At 38.5% G+C, this 26,809-nt stretch overlaps 1 protein-coding gene across 1 annotated transcript; it reads right to left on the bottom strand.

The window, feature by feature from the left end:
• Nucleotides 1-7,618: 7,618 nt before the first annotated feature.
• LOC100892284 (zinc finger CCCH domain-containing protein 4) lies at nucleotides 7,619-26,617 on the bottom strand. Its single transcript, XM_030993029.1, has 12 exons — nucleotides 26,335-26,617; nucleotides 20,893-21,080; nucleotides 19,663-19,880; nucleotides 18,629-19,209; nucleotides 17,809-17,917; nucleotides 16,493-16,663; nucleotides 15,854-15,965; nucleotides 13,391-13,500; nucleotides 12,267-12,412; nucleotides 11,625-12,019; nucleotides 10,198-10,563; nucleotides 7,619-9,706 (listed from the first exon to the last, which is right to left on the bottom strand). Exons 1-12 carry the CDS (start codon nucleotides 26,415-26,417, stop codon nucleotides 7,701-7,703), a joined length of 4,485 nt encoding a protein of 1,494 aa, XP_030848889.1. The 5' UTR covers nucleotides 26,418-26,617; the 3' UTR covers nucleotides 7,619-7,700.
• Nucleotides 26,618-26,809: the final 192 nt, after the last annotated feature.

The raw sequence follows: 26,809 nt of genomic DNA on the forward strand, positions 1-26,809 counted from the left end.
GAAGAAAGTGCATAAAACGGTTGGGGTCGCTCTCTCTCTCTAAGATCCGCTGTAGGAGACGAAAGATTGAGCTCAGATCAAGTCACTCGAAGAAAACGTACTCTTGTTATAGAGGATTTGACAGATATTTATCTTCACTTTTCTCTCCAATATTTGTCCTATGTTGGTTCGAAAAAAGTGCTTAAAACTGTTGGGGTCGCTCTCTCTCTCCAAGGTCCGCTAGGAGACGAAAGATTGAGCTAAAGTCACTCGAAGACGACCTACTCTTGTTATAGAGGATTTGACAGATATTTATCTTTGGCTTTTCTTGCCTTTCACAGTTTCACTCTTCGTTTAAGTCGACTGCGTATATAGCTAGGCCAAGCCGACTGAATCGCGATGGCTGTGATAATTCGAGGTTCCGCTGCCAAGTCGACACGTATGATGACGAAGTGGAATGGAGCATGGATCTTAAAGTACATCATTCAATAATTATCGTAATCCAAGAAAAAAAGGGCAACAACAAACCAAAACATTATACGCAAATTCCCTAACCAATTGGAGAGTAAACTATTTGGTTTGGTGTTGCAATCTGTTTGTTTATGTTTGCTTATAATTATGTTTAGTATTGTTGTTTCTGTTGGATTGTTCTGCTTTGTTTATTATTGTTTGTTTGTTCGCTTGTTGTCTTTATTTTTGCTTGTCAGAGATTTTTGGTATTGTGCCCCATCCCATTTCTTAGATCCGCTCCTTGCCATCCGTCATAACCTTTCAACATTTATACTAACATGTTTATGGACTTGGGGTATTTTTGTTTTTAATCTGTCGATCCCAATCGCCATTCTGTATCCACACTAATGGGACCTATCATGAAATGCGTTCTTTTTTGTCATTCACCTTTTATTCATTGGTAATCTATTCGGCTGAGTATTTCAACATTCAGAAAAAACTGATTAATCATCAATGCATTTTGTTTTCTTCTGTTGACCCACGTCACCATTCCTGTTTAACAATTCGTCGCTTTTCATTTAATTATTAAGTTCAGCTATATTTTCGTTCTTTGAAATATACGTTCATAAAATATCCAAGACCATTATTAATCTGTTCATCAATATTGTGTTAATAATGATAATACACCTTTAAAGCCTCGTGTGGAAGAATAGCTATTCGAATGGGTATAGATTTGAAGAAAAAAAAAAAGAAAAAAGAAATTAAACACGAGTTCGTTTATTCCTGCTTTTTATATATTCTGATTGATTCATATTAACAAGTTTCATTCATTTTGAAAATTCTAATGGGCCCTGTTCATTTTTGCATAGTAACTCGCATTAAGTCTTTTACCTCGCACTCACTGTTTTTCATTCGTCAGACAACTTCAGACGCTATTCTTTTAACCGTTAATCGTTCATGCAGTTTAGACCTCTTTGTCTTATTAATCTCATTTTTATTGGCAATTAGAAGTAATTATCGTCTATTCATTCCTTCAGTTAGAATTAGTAATTTAATTTATACACTTGACTTTATTGAGTGACAAGTTTGAATGGCACATTCAATTATTAATTTATCAATGGTAATTATATACAATACTTGTATGCAGTCATTAATGTATTTAAGGGTGCATTAGTAATTGCTCAGTAAGCATTTATGTTATTGATCATTACAATACTGACGCTTTTATCATCTACATTCTCAAGAAATCTATTTTCCACAATTCACAAAAGTTTGTAAGGGTGTGAATGACATAGATTGATGTATTGATATACAAGTTTATATGCAATTTTTCTATGCACATTTTCATTTTTTCATAATTATGTTGATTGTATTTTAGTTTTTCAATAAATGAATGATTATAATGTGGCACTATGAGCTTATATACTTACTTCAATAATTATATATATCTCTCTCTCTTTCTCTCCTTCCCTCCTTTAATTTCTCAGTCTCTCTCACCTAGTTCTTACTTCTTACTTCGTTCTTTTCACTATCCTCCTCTCGATCCCTCTTCTCTTGATCTCCTCTCCTCTCACTGTTCTTCTTCTCTCTCTCTTTTCGAAACTAGTTCAGCTTACGGGCTGCCAGGTTCAGTATTTTATTAAACCATAACATTATACAAACCATTACAAGCTATGAGTCCTGCATCGGTTTCACAGTTGTACTTTTTTTTGTCTGGGTTTCCTTTAACATGATAATAGTTGTCAAACATATTTGGTAGTTGTCAAACAAACTTGGTGATATATAATTTTTTAGTCTGATTAATTTGTCACTAACTATAATCATTTTTTTAAATATAAATGAAACAATATGTCTTTTACGTATTTTGTTATATGCATTGAATCTGCGTGTGAAATGTGAAACCAATAAACTCAAACTCAAAGTCAAACTCGTTCTGTCGTCCACTATGAGTATGAAATAGCCTTAGGCCTATTAGGCCAGTGCATGCAGTCAGCTATAATCTTGAGTCGAGCTTTTTACTCGGGGGTTTGGCTGCAGTCTAGGCTATATTATATGAGTTAGGGTTGGCTGCAGGAAAGAGCACGAGAAACGAAGAGACAAACTATTCTGACGTAGCCCCTTCCCTCATGCTTCTGACTCACGGAATTGATGGCCAAAAAACCGGAAGCGACTTGTTAGGGGTAGCTTGAAATCTGCGCGAACCGAGCTGCTATCAGGCTATGGGAAGGGGGAGACAGATGCGGTGAAGGGAAAAGGGGAGGGAGGGAGAGAGCAAGAGAGGAAGGGAGAGAGAGAGAGAGAGAGAGAGAGAGAGAGAGAGAGAGAGAGAGAGAAAAGGGAAAAAAAGGGGGGGGGGTAGGTTTTTGCGTAACTTACACTAATTGGAATTGGAGATTATAACATTATTTTGAATAATATTTCTTTTTACTTTGTCTTCTTTCCAATTAAGCCTTTGATTTATTCTTTGTAGATAACGCTTCAATCGATTCTCCTCAGGACTGCATTCCCTTTGGATTGATGAATTAAATACTTTATCGATATAAGAATGAGCCTCACATTTCATGACGAGGCAAGCTTAAAAATGGTTTCCACTTTTTAATAAGGACAACAGCTGCGTTTATCAGTTTCTAGCCTCGATCACAAAAACCGGGTCTGAAAGTGGTGAGAAAGTGTGTGTATGTGTGTGTGTGAGAGAGAGAGAGAGAGAGAGAGAGAGAGAGAGAGAGGGGGGGGGGGGGGATGGGGAAATGGGGGGGGGGGGGGGGGGCGGAGGGGTGCGGGTTTGGTGGATTATTTGATGCTTGCAGTCTAATTACAGGGATGGACCTTCAATGTCTATAGAAGTTTCTTGAAGAAAAAAATTATAACAAAATGAATGTTATAACTTTAATTCACCCCCCTCCACCCGCCCCCGAAGACTAATTAAGGACTATAATAGACTTCACAAATTCCTTGATGGTAGGCCTACGCAACATTACTGTTTTGCAGACAAAGCAACATTAATAATCATCGCTGAAAGAGGAAGAGTTAATAGATGTCAATAATTGTCACGAAATTGGTGATGGATGTGATCAAATGTGCCACTGATATCTATACACTGCGAGGATCTAGGAATGGACTCGATCAACTCGAACCGGGTTGGCCAAACTCTGTGTATAGATGGCTCTGGTTAATTTTAGTGTCCCATTATTCTGAAGCGCCATCTATTGATAGGATCTCTATAGTCCTGATACGACATGACAAGCAGTTTCTTTAAAACTAAAGTTACCTGAGGAAAAAAGAAGATCGAGAACAATAACAACAATAATACTTATAATAATATTGATAATAATGAATAAATAAATAAACGAGGAGAAGGACAAATAGAGCTTCATTTTTGCTGGAAATGCTTTGAGGTCGAGATCTAACTTAACGGGCATTTTTTTAGTCTTCAGCTAAAATTTAAGAAGTAGGCCTATAAAGGAAAAGAAGGAAAAAAGGATAGAGGAAGAAATAGGACAAATGCAAGCAGGACGCTGAAGAAGAAATAAAAGTTAGGTTAAGAAAATAAAGAAAAAAGAAAAAAAGTAAGTTCACAAAGAAGAAATCTTCATGCCAATACAAATAGTTTCAACAAACATTTTTAGCATTCAAGTCCGCCTTTTCCCTTGTTTTGCCAATAAATCTCTTAAATGTTGATATTTTCAGATTGAATACATGACAATGTCATATAGGAACTTACATTTTTAATTTTTAATACAGCCATTCGCTTGTCACCCAAATTAAATTGATTGAGACGCGAGGGCATACAATTAGGCAAATGGGACACATGACTTGAAGAAGAAGAAGCCGAAGAAGAAGCCGAAGAAGAAGAAGAAGGAGAAGAAGAAGAAAGAGGAGGAGGAGGAGGAGGAGGAGGAGGAGGAGAAGGAGAAGAAGAAGAAGAAGAAGAAGAAGAAGAAGGAGAAGAAGAAGAAGAAGAAGAAGGAGGAGGAGGAGAAGAAGCAGAAGAAAAAGAAGAAGAAGGAGGAGTAGGAGTAGAAGAAGAAGAAAAAGAAGAAGAAGGAGGAGTAGGAGTAGGAGGAGGAGGAGAAGAAGAAGAAGAAGAAGAAGAAGAAGAAGAAGAAGAAGGAGAAGAAGAAGAAGAATAAGAAGAAGAAGAAGAAGCCGAAGAAGAAGAAGCAGTGGAAGAAGAAGAAAAGAAAAAAAATAAAAGAAGGAGAAAAAAAAGAAAATAATAGAAAAATAAGGGCTATTGGTGAGTGGCCCTTCAATATACATCCTTTAATTTCAATTTTAAATTGCCATTGTCTTTTTGAATCACAAAAGGACTGAAGTTCTGAAGGGGAAGGGGGGGGGGGGATGTTTTGAATACCGTCTGGTATCTATATTCATCTATAGTTTAAAACAAAATCACATCATATTGCTATATATCAGATCATTGTTGACATAAACTCTAAATGTTTATAGAAATAAGTAAAAGAAAGAAAAGGTAAGTTTGATTTAATTTTGGCAAGTTTCATAGTATTTTATTCATAAAGCAATGACAAAAGCAAATAATTTCTCTTATAACCTAATAATAAATGGTACGATCCACGGTACCTAATCTTAGTACAACATAACACGAAAGCAGGAAGCATCCACTATCATAACAGGATACATACAAATAACAACATCCATGAGGGAAGTCCGACTCTGCATATTTTCTTTACACCATCGACTCACCAACATGAGTATCTGGCGGCAAAATACCTTGCTGGCATTAATACACTGTACAAATCTTTTACTTTGAATTATATACACTCAATACTTACATTCACAGATACACAAAATATTTGTTGCCTCACAAAGCTTATTCAGATACGAGTATGAGGAGGAAACTGCAGCGTTTTTGTTTAGTTTGTTTTCTTAAATTGTGAAAATAAATGTCAACTGCGTGCAGCAAAGGTCTTCAGCGTATTCGACGAGCTCTACGTTAATATAATAAACAGAAATGCGAAGCATATTACAAAAATATCATCATTAAAGGGATATGCTGCAGTTTACCAAAGCATATCTGAACCAGGACTTATACATGTACTTCTTGAATTAGACTCATTTTACTTTTTTGTTTTTTGTTGACACATTTGCTTTCAGACCTTCATCTCCTGGGTGGGGGGGGGGGGGGGGCGTTTCACAAAGCCTTTTTTCAATGACAAATCACAAAACTCAGTGACAAATCTGCTGATAACCAATCAGAAGCAAGGATTTCACTAGCCTATAACAAAAACTGTCATTTGTCACTGATGACAAGTTTTGTGAAATGCCCCCCTGGGCTTATAGGTGTACAAATGTCATCAAGCATCTCCTCTAAGGTGCCTGTATAAATCATTAGAGGAGTGGTCATTGTGGAATGCTAAGTAAAAAAAAAGAATGTTAACTAAGGCCAAAAATTCCACACAAATACTCACATACCAATGTAAATATCAATAAAACTGAACAGAAAAAGTGTTCATAACACTTTTTTTCTCTCTCTATCTTTTTCTTGCTACAATTCTACAAAAGTAGCAAGTGACGTTTTGAATCAAAACTATAATTTCCTTTGAAAAAAGCATCAAAAGAGCTATAACTTTACAATGATGCATGTAATTGTAAGACTTGTATGCAAAAGTCAAAATTGGATTTAAGAAATATTTCGCTTAGATTCCAGTAAGTTTGAAGGCCAAATGGGACGACATGTTCTAATAATTTTCAAATAATGTTTGGTTCTTGAAAAGTCAATACTTTTTCTTTCGAAAGTAGTAGCCCTTGGTTTAAATCCGGTCTGTACTAGTTTTGCCGGGGGATTAGACCTCCCTGCAAGGTCACTGACAGGTGTTTATCTCATCAAATCAGCTCTCAGTCAATTACCATAAGAAAAAGAGGATCATGGTGAACCAATGGTCACCGATTAGGCATTGTTTGCTATATAGAGGGCTCAAGTAGCTATACGTGGTGCAGTGGGGCTTTTAAGCGATACTGAACTGATGGACGTTCTGCCTTAGCATACTGTTTATTGAAAAGCACCATTTCATGGTCAACTTGCCAACAGTTAGTAACCTAATTTCACTCTTGCAGACAGAGGACTCGATGCGAGAACCAACAATGCAGCTACGGAAGCAGCGAGGTACAGGACCATACTGCTACAGCTGATCTGAGATGGAGCTAGAGGGGATTTTGTGGAAGTGCTTCTAGTACAGTATGGCTTTAACTGAATTCTACTTATAAGAGCTACACTTGGCTGAAGAGCTACAGCAGGGGGGTGTTTCACAAAATTCCTAAGTCGAACTAACTCCAAGTTGGACTTACACATTATGGAGAGTGATTTGTAGCCTTAGGGTAAAATTAGTAAATACTCAAGTATTTTAGACTTTTCATAAATTCCACATTAAGAACATGAAATCTCCTTGATAATAGAAAATATGAATGATTTGAAGCAACATTTTACGCCTTTTAAAATAACTTTTACAAATATTTTCAAAGATGCTAACGGCTTTCCATAATATTTAAGTCCAACTTAGAGATAAGTTAAACTTAGGATCTTTGTTTAACACCCCCCTGGTTGAATAGCAGAGTGTGCAGAGAACTATGCTAGTTACTTAAATAAGATATACTAAGTGAACTAAATCCAAAGCATTCATGGTATGTATGTGGAGCAAATAGCTTATAAAGTGATCATACGAGGACCAATCCTATTAATAAATCAGAAAACAGTCTTGTATATCTTCATCATCAGAACATAGATGTGAAGTGATATACTCACAGGGCTACAAATTTGTGAAATACAAAAAAATTAGAGAACTCAATATTCCATATGGCTAGGGTATGTCAACAAATTAAAAATATATCAAATGAATGAAATGAAAATTTGGCATCAAGACAATTGATATCACATTAGTGATGAAGCCAATCTTGCCCATTTCTAAATTGTATAATATATAAAACATCAACAACGACAACAATCATCCTCTGATAATAATAAATTATATTTTCTTTCATAATGATGCATGAATCTCTGGTGCGAAATAAGTACTTGCAATAAATGGCTGCTATATCAAGAAACAGCAAAGATCACATCGAAGGACCAGTGACACAAAGATGTAACTCCCATTTTGGCTATTTTGAGAAAAAGTGGTTTATATGTTTCACTAGCCATTGACTTCATTGGGGTGTTGGGTGGAGTTAAGTCTTTTCAGAACATTTTGATATCCAATATTCAATTTGGCAAAACATGGAGCGACGTCTTTGTATCACTGAACCCTTGTCATGTGGTCTCAGCAGAATGGAGACGCTGTAGGATCCTGTGTCTTGAACATGTCTTTGAGTTGGATCTCGGGCTCATCCGCAAGTTGAGCGATTGCTGCAGCCATGTCACCATCCCCCTCCCCGTTGCCAGGGATCTGAATTTGGAGGGTTATCTGAGGAGAGTCCCTCCCGCTCTTAGTCCTTTGATCCGCACTGGGGAAATTAGTCCTGGTCTTACCACCAACATCAAATGATGTAAGACCTTGCGGTTGACTATGATGTGCACTGGGGACCTTCCTGTGGATTATCCCACCGCTGCTACTCAAATTGTCCAGGTCTCCACTAGTCGTGTCAGCTTCCGCTATGCCAGAGCGCTTCTGCAGCTTAGGGATAGAGAATCCTTGCAGCTTGGCCTTGAGGTCAGGCAGTTGTTTGCGAAGGTCAACATCCTGGAGTTTTGGGATGTTTAGCCTTTCATCGATATCTTGAGGTGGTAGGCTGTCTGACTGAGAAGGACTCCCACCTCCCGGGCTGTGACTGCTCATTTGCCTCATGAGCCTAGGATCACGACTCTCTGCAGGAGGAGCTTTCCTGGGATCGCGAGATTCGATTTGTGCAAGTCTTGGATCTCTTGACTCTTGAGGGGCTTGTCTTGGATCCCTTGGATCCTGTGTTGCTTGTCTTGGATCAAGGTTTCTAGGGTCTTTCAAAGCAACCCTTGGGTCATTGGGATTACACCTAGGGTCATTTGGAGCAGGTCCTCTAAATCTGTTCATTGCCTGATCTCCTTGGACTGGACCACCTGGGAAGTTCGGAGGGCCTAATCTGTTACCCAGTCCGTCTGACATCTGCCTGATCCCAGGAGGCCTATGGAACGGAGGACGTAGACCAGGTCCAGGCCCAGGTCCCATTCTTGGCCCTGGTCCCTGGAAAGGTGGACCTCTTGGTGGCATGTTCATGTCTGGGGGAGGCATATCCTGAGGAAACCCACCCATCAGGGGAGGTGGTCCACCAAACGGTGGTCGCATTCCCCTAGGCCCTGGTCCTTGCATGAAAGGAGGACCTGGCATTGGCCCAAGTGGTGGTCTAGGGCCCGGTGGAGGTAAGGGCAGAAGTCCATCGTGAAGTGGAGGTCTAGGTCCCATGAGTCTCAATCTTTCATTTGGGGTTGGCAGGAGAGCAGGGGGCATGCTGTTACCACCCATGTCCGGCATGTTGGGCATGTTGGGCATGTTTTGCAGGTTTGGAGCCATAGACCTTGGGTCTCTGTTCATACGTGGATCCTTAGGACCCATATTAGGACCATCATCAGGACCACCCGGGCCACTCTGCATCCTGGCAAGCCTGGGATCTCGTTTCATTCTAGGGTCAACAGGACCTTGGCTTGGTGGCACTATCATGCTGGGTTGGACCATTTGATTACCAGGAATAAACGGAGGAAATGCTGTCTTTGGAAAGTTGAGCTGACCTTTCAGTTCAGTTGGTGTGGTCAATTCAATAGGTTGCAGCGATGGCCGGTCATCCGGATCATTTATGGAATACTTATTGTCCTTCCAATGAAACTCTCTAAAACGCATATCCGACTTGTCTTTCTTTTCCCTCCCTGCACGAGGGTCAGATCTACCCGGTTCATGAATACACTCGATCAGTCTAAACTCCTCCTCGTTGGTCGGTGACATGGGAGAGTCCAAGATTTCAGTCTGAGGAGAAGTAGGGGTGAGAGGTGCAGGTTTGGTGGAGGGACCCTTCTTGACAAAATCAAGAAGATTAAAAGTTACTTGATTACCAGTGCTTGTGGGTGGCGTGGTTGTGGACTTTCCAGCGAAGAGATTGGCGAGAGCGCTTGGGATTTGGATGGCTGTGAGTTTCTTGACAGCATCAGTGGACATACCCTTACCGGTAGAAACATCAGGACCTGAAGGTTGCTCTGCAGATTTCTGTGGTATCTCCATGGGCTCATCTTTCTTCCGACTATTGGATCTCTTCTTTGATCCTTCCTCTTCATCGCTAGAATACCAGCTGGCTTCGTCTTGAGCTGCAAATTATCAGAAATTAAAGATTTATGTCATTTATGTAGCACTCTGAGGCACAATGTCTTCATTGACTCAATCCCTTCTTGCTTGAGTTTTTACTTGCTCCGTGGGGTTCGCTTATAAATAGTAACGTGGCTCATTAAAACCACTATCGATATATATTTGAAAATACTATTAACAACATTAAAACAAACAGTTTTATCCTTTTAGGTATGTTTAGTTGGTTTTCCATTCCTCCACAAGGTAAAGTCATTACCTTACTTTTCCCTTACCCAAAGACTCTCCGAGATCCGAAAGGATATTTCTTGATGGACTTACGGGTTCGCTGTGTGCAGGTTGTAAACACATTAATTGTATTTCCTAAAATCTGGTGTCAGCGAATTATGGCCTTCTGCACATGGAAACTGACGACCCACTTCCTTTAATATACTTACATTACTTTTGCTCAGTTCTTTGTTTAAATTTTCTGTCTCAAATTGTTGAATATACTTACATGACTTTTGCTTGCTATTATCATCAGATTCTGAGTTGACGTCGCTGCCTGACTTCCCATCGTGTTGCTTCTGCTGAATCCTCATGAACAGTGCTTTCTGCTTTGCAGGGATCGACGGAAGGATGGACTTGGTTTCTGGCTTCTGCCCTGCAGGAGGCCCTTGAGGGGGTGGTGAGTGCTCAGGGGACAGTTCACCCTGGGTGGGTCTGGAAGCACTGGACGGTGGTGCAGGGGCAGGGTCGTTAGGTTGACTGGATTGTTCCATTTCTTCTTGGGGAGGGGACTGACATGTAGTACTGGTGTCTGTTGGAGGGGATGAAATTGAGCTCTTCCTATCTTGGGGATTGAAGTCGCTTGAAGAGATTTCTGCAGAAGAAAAAGAGGAACAAAATCTTGTATTTATAATCCATGGACAGGGCAGGTACTGGCTTGTTTATTTAGCCTAGGACAATGGAAAAATTTAGTGGTCAACACATTTTCAGGTATTTCCTTAAAAATGCCCTACTTCATTCGAAATTTACAAGTATCTTATCGTCAAGTTGCTTAAATTTTTTAATTTCCTATCATCTTATTCAGCAAGGCTTGAGAACACTCTGCATTCATGCAATGGCATTCATCACATCAAACAAATCTCTTGTGGGTGTGGACTCTAAATGATTTGGTGTTCTCTTGTTTCAGTGTTCTATAATCAAAGATTTTAACAACATAGAAGTTCTGTAACGGAAGGAGCAAGACTACTGATACTTCTCAAGGTTCAGCACTAGAAGAGCTCTAGATACTTGGCACTTTACACTTTAAAAAAAAATACGTTGCAAACATATTTGACATATTTTACATTATTAGTTTGTATATTGTAAGACATTGAGTACTGATTCTTGTTTTTACTAAGTATCGATTATAGAAGTAAATTCATTATTTTTTGTTTTGTTAAGTTCTCTAAACTGATCTGTACCAAAATACTTTGTTTTAATAGCTGTTTAAGGGGTTAGGCTCAACTAGCACATGTGCTATTATCTGGCCCCTTTTACCAACCAATAGTTTTTCTTCCTGTATAATGTAATTATTGTATAAAATGTATGGAATGTATTGCTGCTGGTAAATAAATCAAATAAAAACAGGGGGTGTTTCATAAAGACTAAGATCAACTTTAAGTTGGACTTAACCATGGCAGACCATGTTTGCTCACATGTTTACTTGCATTGGTCTCTCAAGGGACGTAAAAATCATGGTCACAAATCTACTGAATTAATATTTTTTGATCATTCATTATTGAAGGAAAAAAATATTTTGTAAAGATCATAATTAAGAGACCAATGATGATGGAAATAGTGGCATGAATGGCTTGCCATAGTTAAGTCCAACTTAAAGTTGATCTTAGTCTTTGTGAAACACCCCCAAGGTGACCTTGAGATTGTCCATCGACTAACCTTTGTCTGAATTTGCAGAGTTGTCCTCACTTTGAGAGCTTGGCAAAGGTGTAGTATCTGGGCCTCTGTGGAAATCCATCTCCTGTTGCTCTTGCCTCTGTTGAGGAGTAGACTCCTGTTTCTGGTCCTGGTCTTGGTCGTGGTTCGTTCGGGCCAGAGACACAAACTGATTGACCATTTCATAGGAGTCCTCGTACTGATCCTGGTCCTGCTGCTGGTACTGGTTCTGCTGATACTGGTCCTGTTGATACTGATCCTGGTATCGACCAGGTCCTTGGTGGTCCTGGAACTGTTGTTCTTGGTGGTCTTGGAAGTGTTCTTGGTAGTCTCCTTGAGGTGGACCGTGGTGCTGGGGCTCGGCATATTCAGGATTCTCAGCTCCATAAAAGGACATCCTTGAGGGAACATTGGGAAATTGAAAGAGAAAAAGATATATATATATTTAAGAAACATAATTTTGCAAAACTGCTAAGAGTAAGCAACCAGACGACCGACGGCGTAAGGTCCTCTCCGAGAGACCTGGTAATGAGGACTATTGCCTTACCAAAGGGCACTAGCGCATCGCCTAGGTTTCGAACCGGGTCACCGGATTTAGTAATATAAAGAGTTAAGATAGTATGGTGAAGATAGATAGATACTCACTGTCTGGGTGCATTATCTTGAGGAGGTTCAACGTCTATATCTAGCAGAGACGGTATGTGACTGGTATCATTCGGGGTGGGAAGGAGACCCTTGGTCTTGGACGGAGAGCGGGGGCGCTCTTCGTACTCTTCAAACGAGGACAGGGACTGAAATGAGAGATGTTCAAATAGTTATTTATTTATTATTTATTTAAAGATCGACCAGCAGCACAAAGCTGAAAGGGTCAATTGACAAAAAATACAGTGATGTATATAAGTATATATTTATGTATATAATACATGTACAATAGTATAACAAGGCATATAGTAAATAAATGAGTAACATAATGACAATACCAAATAATTGTATTGCGGTCGTTTATATACATAATGCACTAGCAGGAGATATAAAAGAGCAGGGGAAGGTATATAGCTCATGAAAGGGAGAGTGATAGAGCGAATGGGGTAGGAAGAGATATATATGTGCCTACAGGTATAGCCAAAGTCATCAATTACCAAGAGAAAATATGTATCTTTCTAGTAAACGAAGGAAAACAGGGTCATTTAAACATTCTTTTTAAACCAAGCAGTCTGAAATAGTAGAAACTGTAGAGTCTGATACATAAATATATGAATAACAGTGTGCTACATCAAATCGTTACACATTATATTCCACATATTAAGAATCTTGCTCTACGATTGGTCAGAAGTAAATCATGGGATGAAAGTTCGCCCATCATTGATGGGAGAAGAAAAGTTTTTTACACTGTGTAGATAGTACTACTATCTTTGGTAAAAGTGTGTTACACTGTGTAGATAGTACTATCTAAACAGTGCAATGCACTTTCACTGAAGATTGCATTGTACACCGTTTGCTAGCTGTTAATTGATGACTTGTTGCTCTAAAATGACGGAAGAAGTGAAATGTTTCTGATGTGGAATATAAAACAAATAATCACCTTTTGGTTTGAGGCGATGGCAAACTATCACTTCCTCGGCGATCTGAATGTATACGCTATCTTATCTTTCTTCAGCTTCGCTTTGGAAAGATAGCTACACCCAGATAGCCTCGGAAATGATAGTTTGTCACATCACCTTAACCAACAGTATTTATTACACATTATCAATTTATTATGGGACCCCTACCTTATCCAGGAGCATCTTTGTGTGAGGGTTGAGAGGTCCGTGGGAGAAGCGGCACTTGTCGCCTTGGAAGCATTCAGATCCAGAGTGATAGTACTTGCACGGGAACTCACGTAGATTGGGAGTTAAGGAAGGTACATCAGGAGCATGAAGAAGGGCACTCTTTGGTAAATAGGCCCAACGAAGAATGGTCTTATCAGGACCAGGGGTGGTATAGAAATGGTACCCTGGTCCTGGTCTATCAGGGTCTATGGCTTTGGGATCAATGTCCGTGTCACCTGGTTTGGATTCTTGCACAGGGACCCACATCCCTAGACCAGATTCATCTAAGTCCACCTCCTCTTTCTTTTTCTTATCTTTTAACTTTGTCATTTCATAGCGGACCCAATACTCTGCAAATTCCAAAGCATCTAAATACATATTAGAGGTATTGGCACGGAACCAGGACCCAATGGGCGTGTCTAGTTCCTGGACCAGATCAGGACGATAGGCTAACTGGTCAGGTGTCATCCAACACCAAAGTCTCTTTTGAATCTCTAAATCTTCTTTGGTTGGGACCCACGGGGGTAGACCAGGCTCTGGCCATAGATCCTGGTCTAAGTCACTAGCTAGGTCCATATCAGACTCGGCATGAACCTTCCTCTCTATCTTGTCCATCCTCTCTCCTCTTCTCCAATTATCGCTATCGTTGGCAACTTCGTCCTCAGAATTTTCTGGACTACGGTTATCATGGCTACAGTCCCAAAGAGACAACAAGGGACCAAGTTAAGGAAATGTGATATTTAGAGGACTAGTAAATTTCTTTGCCTCCACCTTATCAATTCACATTCATAGATTAATAATCAATTAATTTTTTCTCTGATATGACAAATTGAACAATAAAACTATAAACTAAACTATATAAATAAAAGGAAAAGATCAATGAATTGCTTCTCTCCTACCCTAAAAGCTACATGTATATAGATAAAAATTTCCAAACAGGTGCATCAAATTACATGTGCATATCTCTTCAACGTTTTGAATTGACTCTAAACTAAAACCTTCCTTTTAGAAAAATAAGGCTGGTCCCTTGTGTCTTACAGAACTTTTTCCAAAAACAACTTATCCTCTGATCAAAGCCATTGCAAATTAAAATAATTTTTTTTCTTCAAAAATAAAAACAATTAAAGATCTGCTGCCCCTTTGTGATGCGAAACCCATCGAAGGGTTTCCATTTAAGTCGTTCTGGAAGGAATTATGTCTGGAGAGAGGATTGGTAGGAGAGAGGCAAGTTGCGGCTACTTGGTGCAATAACATGGCAAGTTATTGCACCAAGAAACACAGAGCCTATCTGGCAAAAAAAGTAAATAAAAATGGAATACAACCTGACAAAATAATCAATTTTAGTCTTAAAATGACAAAGACAAGAATGAATGAAGTTAGTAATGGAAAGAGCATCACATTTTCTTTTTTTCTTTTTTTTAGATGGGATGAATGTGGTGTATGGTGACAGTTACACAAAGCCATTTGACGTCTGTTAGTCTCTTATACAGTAATTGTATATTCATTAGAATTTATATTTGACAGCAAAACTTTAATATCACAGAGGCCTTTAAATCACAACAGAGATTAAATATCAAATGAAAAAACAATCTTTCAAACTCAAGGCAAAAATTAATTTAGAAAAATGTTATCAATTGTGATGCTCTTTTAGCTTTCCATACATTTGTAGTACCAATCATCTCTTTATTTTGTCTGGGTCCCGTCTTATAAAGAATTGTGATTGATCGAAATCAATCTTAAAGGGGCACATTCCCGCCATTGTAGTTATCGCTGCTCTAGTCATCGCCATCTTGGTTCCGAAGATCGACTCCTAATTAGCATACAGCTGTCAATCAAAGTACGCACGGCCTGGCCTGCCTTCGTCAAGCCAGCTGATCGCTGCCGATCCTGACATCACGAAAGTGGGCGGAAACAGCAGCCAAATCTTAGAACCCAACTGCGATTGGTATTACTTCGGCACATGTATGCGATAATCGGCATTGTGCGGGCATTCGGAACATGCCATCTGCGTAAGAGCCGTATTCTGTTGGTGTCAATAGGCAGCTAGCACCGTCCGCCAGCGGGTACGTATTTTCAACGCCCTCTGGAATACGGGGAACATGCCACTTTAAGTCCTCCAATCAATCGCAACTTTGCAGTCTCCTCTCTCTGGGCCCCGTTGCACAAAACTTACTACTGATAGTAACTTTGCCATCAACGGTAACTACCATGAAAACCTTGATTTTGATTGGCTGTTGAGCCCTCTTACCATGGTAGATGCCATTGATGACAAACTTACCATCAGTGGTAAGTTTTATGCAACAGGGCCCTTATGTGCAAAGTTGCGGGTTGATATAAATCGCAAATAAGTTGTGTTTAATATCCACTCTTTATAAGACGAGACCCGGGAAACAAATTTAAATGAATAAATAAAAGAAAGGATATCATGCATGTACAGGCAAGTGTCTCCTTTATTGCAGAACCCGCTGACGTAGAATTTACAGAGTTCCTGCTTCCGTTGCTGCGTCAGATCATGGCTATAAGTACAGTTCTCGCCCTGCAATGAAAAACAAATGAATATGATACAATCAATTAAATTCAGTTTCACAGAAGGGCCTTTGCTTTCCAATGAAAACACCCACTCTGTAACAATAAAAATAATAAGCATTTCTATAGCGTCGTTTATTTAGAAATTTTATTCCGAGGCGCACTAATTATAACCCTTGCCTTAGCCTAGCTGCCATTACAGCGCTCTAGCATTTCAAGGAATTAAATCAATAAGTAAATATGTATATATGAAATTAAGTAAGTACGTACATTTACAGGTAATAAGGTAGGTAGGGTAAGTATAAAACTAAGTAAGAGAGAGAGAGAGATAAGGACTGAACTTCTTGCAGCATCCTTCAAGGTAACTTTACAGATGGACCCCATATTTGTGGAAACACCCATGTATGGAATTAAGTAAGTATGTACATTTGTAAGTAATCCGGTAGGTAAGTTAGTATATACAAGAGTAAGAGACTTGTAAGTAAGTGGGTAGGTAAGTCAAGTATATAATAAAGCAAGAGAGAGATAAGGACTGACCTTCTTGCAACGTCCTTCGAGGTAAAATTTACAGATGAGATGAAGCATCATCTTCTGCTCTCCGCCTCTGGGTTCCTTGGGTGGTTTGGGTCCGATAGCACCACGCCCTCGACCTTTCCCTTTCAGCTTAGCTGCCTGAGCTATCTTCTTGAGCTTCTCCTGGATGAAACTCTATAACGCATAAAACAATTGTCAGAAAAAATTATTTAGTCACGAATAGATACTTTTATTTATTTATATATCTATTTCACTCAATAAAATAAATAAATAATAATATTAAGTTCTTGTATAGTGCATATCACATTGTTATAACGTCCCTTAGCGCTTCCAAAGAGCTTTGGAAATTATTACCCTGTACCCTAGCTTTGGCTCTGGCAACCGTTATCAGCGCACAGTGCATTTCAAGGAATAATCCTACCAGGTACCCATTTACCTCACCTGGGTCGAGTGTGGCAAATGTAGATCATTGAAGTATACAGTGAAATCAAACAAATCAAACAATAATTTAAAAGACAGCATTTACGGTGTATAAATCATATAAATATAGAGCAGAAAAAACAAAAACAAGATAAAGAACAGGTCGAGTGAGGAGTCTGAGGACCTTCAACATTATTGTCCACTTTATCAATAAATTTAAATCCAGATCATTAGAAATAAAGCAGTTCACAGCTGCAGTTGTGCCCTGATTCATGAAACATTTCATTGATAAAAAGTGTCACATTTCTGGAAAAATCTGCTCAAATCCAGTCAAAGCAAAGATTTCAGTAGCTTACAACAGGAACATTCCTCTTCAAACTTTTCAAAGCAAAAATTAGGAATCCTTTACGGCAAAAGCAGGAAAACAGTCATTTTGTATACTTTTTACACAGAGGTTTTTAGAAAAATAAAGGAATCTAGGGTTCATAATGTTAGTTTGAGGTAAAAACAATAAGAAATCATTTCTCCAAAATTAGAATGGTTGGCAGCTATGCTAATATTATAAGTTGTATAATGATATCAAAGTTTTATGGCACCAGGGGGGTGTTTCACAAAGATCCCAAGTCAAACTTAACTCTAGGTCGGACTTAACAATTATGGAAAGCCGTTAACATATTTGAAAATATTTTGTAAAAGTTATTTTGAAAGGCATAAAATGTTGATTCAAATCATTCATATTTTGTATTATCAAGGAGCTTTCATGTTCTTGATGTGTAATTAATGAAAAGTCTAAAATACTTGATTTTTCGCTTTTGAACATATTGTAATTTGTAAGTCCAACTTAGAGTTAAGTTGATCTTAGGATCTTTGTGAAACACCTCCCTGGGCCCTGTACTCACATTCTTGGCACCCTGGGGCAGCTTGCCTCTCCCTCTACCCCTGCCACGCCCTCTGGGTGCACCCCCCATGTGGGTGTGCATCTCCTCCTCGGATTCATCCTCTACAAACCTGGGTAACGAGAGTCAATATCATAGCAGTTAAACAGTGTTGCCATCGAAGTCTGAATACTTTTAAAATATTTTTTAAATATTAATTATATCTTCTCACAACTTAATAGATCAATCTCTATGACTCCGAAGATAATACGGTTCTGAGAAGATGAGAAGTTTATGTATCATGAATAATCCATTATGACAAAATCACTTTATAATGAAAAGATGTAAGAAAAAATTATTTTAACTTTATGGGCAACAGTGCTCAAGGAAAAATCATTGGATGAGTGATGACATCAAGAAATAATGAAGGATGGCATCCAAAAAATAAATTTCAAGAGTATGGGTTGTATATTAAAGGCATCGTTTAACAATGTTAAATCTGAGATACATGGCCCTACATGATATCAGCATCTGTAATACGGTGTAATATTGAAGCCCTAAAAAAATGGGGCTTCAAAATGATCATGAAGTGCCTCAAAAAAGTAAAAATCTTTGAGTGACCGGTTTTGCAATACTCATTTTTCCCAATATAGATGAATGTCTTGCCAAAGGACATACATGTAAGTGCCGCGGCGGGACACGAAACACAAACCATGTGATCAACAGTCTGGTGACATATCCACAAGACCACGACAACTCCACATTAAGAACAGACAACTGCCCCTAGAACCAACATTTGCTTTACTCCAGGGAATCGCCCAGAGTGTCAAAGGTTTCCACTCACCCTTCTTGATGCGCTTTGTACTTCCGCATCTCCTCCTCCCACGAGTCCGCTCCGGAGCTCCGGTATCCTCCCTCCTCCTCCTCATCCATGCCTCCTTGCATCCCCCACATCTCTCCTCTCCCCTGTGCCCCCCTCCTCTCACCACGCCCTCTCCTCCCTCGCCCCCGCCCTCTCCCCCTCCCTCTACCAGTCCTCATCTCATCCTCAAGATCGTCTCCTCCGTCTTCGTTCCAGACTTCCACTTCGTCCGGATCGGAACGCCCCCTCCTCCCTCGCCCCCTACCTCTCCCCCTCCCTCTTCCGGTCCTCATCTCATCCTCAAGATCGTCTCCTCCTTCCTCGTTCCATGCTTCTGCTTCGTCCGGATCGGAACGCCCTCTCCTACCTCTCCCCCTTCCTCTTCCCCTCCCTCTACCGGTCCTCATCTCATCATCAAGATCGTCTCCTCCGTCTTCGTTCCAGACTTCCGATTCGTCCGGCTCTGAAGGGTGTCTTCTGTCTTTGTGGACGGAGCGTCTCTTACGTGGGGGGACTCGCCCTCCGTCGTCTTCCATCTGGACTCTACCTTCATCTTCTGGACTCTGTTAACGTACAGATATAGAGAAAATAGAGTTAAATTTATCTGTACTAGTTTATAGACCACCCTGCAAGCTTACTAACAGGTAGTTATCTCATCAAATCAGCTCTCAATTAACATGAGAAAAGAGGTTCAGGGGGAACCAATGGTCACCGATTAGGCATTGTTTGCTATATAGAGGGCGCAAGGAGCTATAAGTAGGACAGTGGATTTAATATAAATTTGATGTTTTTTTGTATCTCAAGAATAAAAGGAAGACTTGCTGAATTAGGACCTTTATTGAATACTATATGTAAGCATTAATATGTCACTTTCTCAAGAAACATAAATAAGGACAAATCTATTTTCACACATCAAAAAAATTACAAAATTTGGTAAGGGTATGAATTGTAAAATCAATCTGTTATTACAAGACAAGTAATTTACAACTGTTGTGATCAAGGAAGATGATTCTTACTCCATTTTCTTCATCGCTAGAGTGATGCCTCTTTCGCCTTTTTGATTTCTTGTGATGATGGCGTCTACTGGTACTGTGCTTCTCTTTCCTTCTCTTCCTCCTCCTCCTCCTCTCCTGATCGTCCTCGTTCTCTTCGTTCCCTTCCTCCTCCTCCACCTCTTCCTCTACGGCTTCCCGGTGCCTGTGACGTCTCCTGCTTTTGCGGGGGCTCTCAAAGACTGCGTGAAAACAAAGAAAATGGGTTAAAGAGATTGGGTAACATTGCCTCAGATTCTGAAAAAAAATCCTGGATTTAGCTCATGCTGCAATGATAATTATAAACCTCAAGGTCAATCAGGAACCCCATGAGTTTTACAAGCCGATTGCTTGTCTGATTATCAAAATACAGTGTATTTATGATTGGAAATTGAAATCAAATTTTGCTTTTTCCTAACGGTTTTCATAACACTACAGTCTTTTGGGGAAAACGAGTACCGGTATGGTAAAATCGGTCACTCAAAGATTTTTAATTTTAAGGCACTTCATGATCATTTTGAAGGGATACAGTTAATTCCCGGGAGTAAAACTGAATCCCTTAACCTACAACCCTGAAACACACACTTTACATGACCCTAACTCTAAACCTACCATAAAACTCAATCACAACCCTTAACTCTTAATCTGAATGAAATAAAGCTTTTGCCAAAATTAAAACCACCTTGATGATAAATTACCAGGCCAAGTAGGATTGATGTCTCTCTATCAGCCTCTGGTTTTGATCTGTGAGTAAGTGACGGTTGGGATTGCACTACCCTATCTCCTGGTAGGGGAGCACAGTTTTGACTCTAGGAATTACCTTGCATTTTATCCACATTACACATATACATGTATATCTCAAAGACACATTACTCTAGAATTCCATGGGGGTGTTTCACAAATACTAAGATTGATGTTAGGTTGTACTTAACTACATGTATTGCAGGCCATTCATGCCACTGCTTGCTCTCACTATTTACTGCCATTGATCTCTCAAGGGACGTACAAATCATGGTCACAAACCTAAAGAATTTACATTTTTGGATAATTCATTATTGAAGGAAAAAATATTGTCTAAAGATCATAATGGTAAGAGCAACCAATGGCATGAATGGCCTGCCATAGTTACGTCCAAATTGAAGTCGATCTTAGTCTTTGAGAAACACTCTCCTTGGAAAGTAAAAATAAATAAATGTTTAAAATCTGAATACATACCTTGCTCTTGGTCCTCCACATTTTGCACTTGTTCCTCCTGCCCTGCATCGTCTTGGTAACCATAGCCAGCATCTCCATCTCTGTACCCTTCCTCCTCCTTCTCCATCTCCTCTGGTTGGTGTGTTCCTTCTACATCTTCATCACTCAGCTCCCCATCTTCTAAGATTTCCCCTTCCTCTTCTGGGTCCCTGTAATGATAATAATAACAACAATAAAAATAATAATAATGATAATGATAATAATAACAATAGTAATAATAATGATAATGATAATAATAATAGTAATAGTAATATTGATGATGATGATGATAATACTAAATACTACTGCATGTTCTTCTTCTACTACTTCTACTATTAATATTGATAATAACTCTAACAATAATAATCAACAAATAGTAATAATAATAATAATGTCTCCTACGACCACTACTTCTACTATTACTACTACTACTACTACTACTACTACTACTACTACTACTACTACTACTACTACTAATGATGATGATTTATTATTTGTAAAGCACGTGTGACAAGTCTGCATACAACTTTTTCAGTTGTATTCAGAATACTTGATTCATTCTTTAAATTAAACAATAGGGTATAATTATACAGATCCCATTTTGGAGCAAACATATAGCATACCGTAGTCTATCTTGGTATATTTGATGTGATATTGTAATAGAGCACTATTTAGCATGGTTGAGATACAAGTCCAAAGACTAAAGGAAGTGAAATACTGTGTTGAAAATGGTATGAAACTGTGTTTACTGTCACATCTATGGATTAAAATTTGTTTTATTCGTACCCAACACAATTAAAATATATATAATTTTTGCTGAAAATATACACAGACTTCTGTGCACTCGATTATTAATGTTCAACATTGTATAAAGTCATATACTTGTAGATGCCAAGGATTACTCTGTATTTTCAATTAGGAAAACATGGCATATAAGCCAACTTAAGGATATCGTCGTGATATTTCTCTCCCTATTTTCTCCTTATCCAAGCGTTGGATCTTATACAGCTGCATGCATCTAAATGAATTCTAGATTTTTAACTGTACCAGCAGGGTCATATTCTTTCATTTTTTTTCTTTTACAGAGGCTCATTATTTTGCCTTCTTCCTCATTTTCCCTACAAATTTTCATTCACATGATCTGAAACAGGCCCCAATTGCCCTCCCTGCATTATTCAATCTAAAGGTTTTCTGTACTGTTGAAAATTATTTGAGTACAGTGTGTTGTATATGATTTTCAGAAATATTATGAATGAATTACATTTTTTGTTCAAATACTTTCTCAATGGATCAAACATTCCTAGCAGCTACTCTCCCTAGTAACTTGATAACAATCATGTACTTGAACAGAGCAGATATGTTTTTCTCAAACTGAAATGATCAAAGGTCAAATTCAATTTTGCAAAAATCCCTCTTTTCCCCCTTTTAACAAAATCATGATTGCAGCTAACACGTGACATAACAACTGCTTCGGTAGATGACTGTGTTAGGCCAGTCAGGGGCACATATTTCATATTGAACAAAGATGCTATTTAGAGATAAAGTCAGAGAGTATTTACTGACATTTTTAAATCCCATTTTTGAGGTAACATATTTGTATTCCTGCACTGCAGTTTTCATATCTTGGCGCACTGCTTTATATACAGTGAAGACCAAAAAGCCAAGTTGTATATATTTCAATGAAAATACATGATGGGATCATTCATGAATACGGTATGATAGAAATATATTATTGTCATGGTGCAAGATGAGCCTACATGTACGGTATGTGGAGACTTATACATTCTGTAACTCTGACATATAAATTTGTCAATTCATTTATTTTCTGCTTTAATTGTTTTCTCCCTCCTTTTTAAGGGGGGTGGGGGAGGGGGGGGGGGGGGTGGTTGGGTTGTTCATATATGTATTGTTTACTGGAGTTCATGAAGTGAAACTTGAAACCAATAACAATTTGAAAGAGCAAGAATGAAGGAAAAAAGGAGAGGTAGGCCTAAAAGGTAAATAATTTTAGTAAAATAATAATAACAAATGAAGATAGGATTTACCTTACAAGTTGTTTTGATAGAAAGAAAGAAAGATATGTGAACAAAATGACCCGGGGGAGGGGGGGGGGGGGCAAAATGGTAAGACAAAGTATTAATTGAAGAATAATACTCTTGAGAAGAGATAAGTTAACTGTGTGTGCAATGTGGGAAAAGAGGGGGGGGGGGGTGTATACATTAGGCCCTATATTGCTACAATTTGTGTCCCCCCCCCCCCCCATTTTTCTTTTTAATTACTTCAGAGTATTAACATTATTCTACAATAAATATTAATATTTAATTAATTATATCCGCTATTTTTGCAATGGTAAATGTAACTACATGTACATAACATATTAATATATGAAAAGCAACAAATGTGTAACAATATTTAAAAGAACTCTCTATCTGCAGTAGTGATGGGGGAAAATAAAAATATGTTTAGAGAAAATTAGCTGTCAATCATAATGCCTTCATATTACTTTGAGGCACTATATCCCTATAATATGCCTGGATATCAATCTCCATAATATGACTAAGCTGTCAGTTGAGCAAATATACATGTACAGATCATTATACCGCAGGCTAGTTCCTGTTTTACAATTAAGGACTTTCTGCATTACATGTACACAAGTATTACACTATTATGTATGTTGCAATACAGAGTAGCTGGATATTGAATAAGAATAAGGTGTATAAATAGCTATCCAATCAGGATTTGCCAATAATCTACATATTCATGAGCGTCCATCCCTTGGACTATTCCATTCCATTAACAGGGGATTTTTCTTCTCATGTCGCGAGGGACACTGCTTAGATGTAAACAACTTGCCCAAATTGAGACATGAATGTGAAAGAAATTTGAACGAGGGGAAGGAGGAGGGAGGGGGGGGGGGGGGGGGGGGGGGGAGCTTTCATTTAGGATTATTTGTTTCAATTGATGAACTATATTAGTTTCAATGTGTATAATTCATATATTTTTTCTAAGAAAATATTTTTAAATATGGGAGCTTTTCTATCTTAAACGTATAGGTCTAGAAAGACATATGCCTGTAAATGTGTTTCTTGAATACATGGGGTCACCAATTTTCCCTTAAAATAATGTATGTAACAATTAGTCATTAAAAAACCCCACATGTATTGTAATAGAAAAAAATTTGAGAGGGTGTATTGATGCAGAAACAAGTAGAAAACAAAAGGGGGATTGATAAACTGAAAAACAAAAATGGAAACCCCATATTTGGGGCAAATTACCTTTTGAAGGGGTATAAATTCATTTCATTTTTCATGAAGCATATGACTTTCTTCATCATTCATACTCTTTTAGTCATATACTTGGGGACAGGGATCGAGATGGGAAAGAGACTTGAAACATGCTATTTGAAGTACTTGGGTATATAATTAACTTATGCCATTTTTTGTGAAGGGGGGGGGGGGAGGTATTTGAATCTCCATCTCATGAAGAAAAAAAAAACGCTCATAAAAGATGCGAAAAATTGGAAAATGGAGATAATTGAGTTGATCAGATTACGACTTATTTTTATTGAGGGGGGGGGGGGGGGTGGAAAACCTGAAGCCGAGGATCACACACCCCCAAAATAATATGACCACTGGCACAAACTGTGACCCCCTAACCAATAAATTAAAAAAAAAAAAAAAAAAAAAATTAAAAACATTTTCCTTTTAGTTTTAACTTCATACTTCATAAGGTTTTCGAGAGAAAAAAAAAGGTGAACCCTCAGGTCTACCCCATCTTGTTGTTATTGACTGAATATTGTCAAGAATTACGCTATAAAATCAGTTGCATAATTCACGACAGCCACAGAAAAAAAAAAGGATCACTCACACATATCCATCTGCAACATTTTTACAATCACATAAAGTCATCTAGCAATTATTTCTAGCGAAAGAAAGGGAAGGAATTAAAGAGAAGGAAAGTTTAAATAGGAAACATGCAAGGAGTTGCTAACTTACATTTAGCGTCTACAATGTCTACTTAAGATACACAAAGTGTAGCTCGATCGAGATACATCTACCTCAAGCAGTTGGTGGAATGTTCTGTGGATTTCAACAACTTTGTTCGCTTTAAGTTTGCTCGCACTGCACAGGGCCTAAATAATTCTGCTAATGTTTTCATTCTTTGTGTAGGCCTATAATCAAGAGTCTGCATGTAGACTTTCCATGTATCTGTGCATTTTCTCCCCTTCCCTTTAAAAAAAAAAAACCTGCATATACATAGTTGAACTTGAAGATAAAGCAAAGACACTCTGTGAAGTCATGTGTAGTCTGAATCCTCAAGATATCTAGACCCCAAAGCTCAATTAAATATCAATATCATCTGGCACAATGAATCCAAAAATTAGAAATTGAAAACAACACTTTTCAAATGCCATAATTTTTAAATAATCATGCCATGGTCCTATAGATTAAATGATACAGCGATCAGGAAACTTTTAGGGGAAATTCAATTAAAAAATAATCAACAAGACTGAAAATGTAGACTAGCTGAAGTTATTGGTAGATTATCTATGATCAATCATAATTATTGCTGAAATGGCCCACATTCAAGTAATTTTGTCTTAAAATTTTTAGGACAACCTTTTTTCTCCCTAAAAAAAAACAGGAATCTATCAGTATCACTATCCAAATGGTAAATGAAAGACAGCATAACCAGATAGGAATTGTTCAATGTAGATTTCTAATTCTAGATTCACATTTTGTTTGGCCTCGCTCGTCCACGTCATATTTGCCTGAAACGGCGACTGGACAAGACCATGACAAGACTAACTTCAGTAATCTCTTCTTCGTTGAAACGTGGCGTGGCAAAACACCCCGGGTCAACGAACTTTTATCACATCATGCACAGTGACTAAAGTAGTCTACAATACAGACATGGGGATGAAAGGGGGGATAAGGATAAAACTCGCTAAATAAAAACTCCCCGAAGTGGGGACCCCATAATAAACTCTTCTTTCTTTAAAAGAAGACATCGAACAGTTATTTCTCTATTCCTAAAACCTGCCCAACTTGAACCTGCTGCGAGAAGATAATAAAGGAAATTGTCTGAGCTGGGTTAGCGAGGATCCTCAACAGTTTACGCCGCACATCAGTCATCCTGTACATGATAACCACACCGGTAGCTGCACGATCCCTCGACCAACTATTCACCCTGAGCATCCCTCTCCCCGAATGGACCGATCCAAGCCAGGCGGGAAGAAAATGACGTCACGCGAATAAATTATGCAAATGAGAAAACGGCGTCTCTGGGCGTTGTACGAAGAAAAATGACGATTATTCAGACTTAAAATCCACAGAACATCACCAATTAACTACACTTTTGTGTATGTACTTACGCTACACAAAATATGTGATACAAATATTATTTTGAGAATAGCTACTCGACCTTTCTGAGCCTTCATTTAGGCTTTCTTTGTTTTCACTGGACACGAGAGGCGGGGGTGTTTCAAACAGGGTTTCAAGCGCCATTTTTTGACGTTTTCCCGTTTGTTTCCTCGATTTTTCCTCGTCAATGTGTTCTATACAATGTTGTTAAGGTAATGATTACATTTCACAGCATTTTCGCATCCATTTCACGACGAATCCATTCTTTCATTTACAGATGTGCAGATTTGTCTCTTTCGCAGAATGAAAAACATGGCGTACTGAAATTCTGAAGATGACGTCACAAACATCAACTATGGTAGCCTCAAAAAAAGAAAATTACTAGATGAAGTTCGCGAAGGTCATTCAATTACTTATCTAGGAAGACATTTAGTGAAATGTATATTTTTGCATTGAATAGAAAAAAACATTTATGACAAATATTACTGTGCCTCCATTTCCAATAGACATTCTTATCTTCTATGGTTTTAAAAACA

The sequence above is a fragment of the Strongylocentrotus purpuratus genome, unplaced genomic scaffold (genome assembly GCF_000002235.5).
Source record: "Strongylocentrotus purpuratus isolate Spur 01 unplaced genomic scaffold, Spur_5.0 spur5_scaffold_20, whole genome shotgun sequence".
Lineage (NCBI taxonomy): Eukaryota > Metazoa > Echinodermata > Echinoidea > Camarodonta > Strongylocentrotidae > Strongylocentrotus > Strongylocentrotus purpuratus.

What these genes read in the sequence shown, in the direction of transcription:
- LOC100892284 (XM_030993029.1), bottom strand. Translation starts at nt 26,417, where the DNA reads ATGGCGCTTGAAACCCTGTTTGAAACACCCCCGCCTCTCGTGTCCAGT. An exon ending in TGTGGAGGACCAAGAGCAAG is followed by an intron (nt 19,881 to 20,892) that starts GTATGTATTCAG and finishes GTTTTCACGCAG; the next exon opens with TCTTTGAGAGCCCCCGCAAA. An exon ending in TAATAGCAAGCAAAAGTCAT is followed by an intron (nt 9,707 to 10,197) that starts GTAAGTATATTC and finishes GATAATTTGCAG; the next exon opens with CTCAAGACGAAGCCAGCTGG.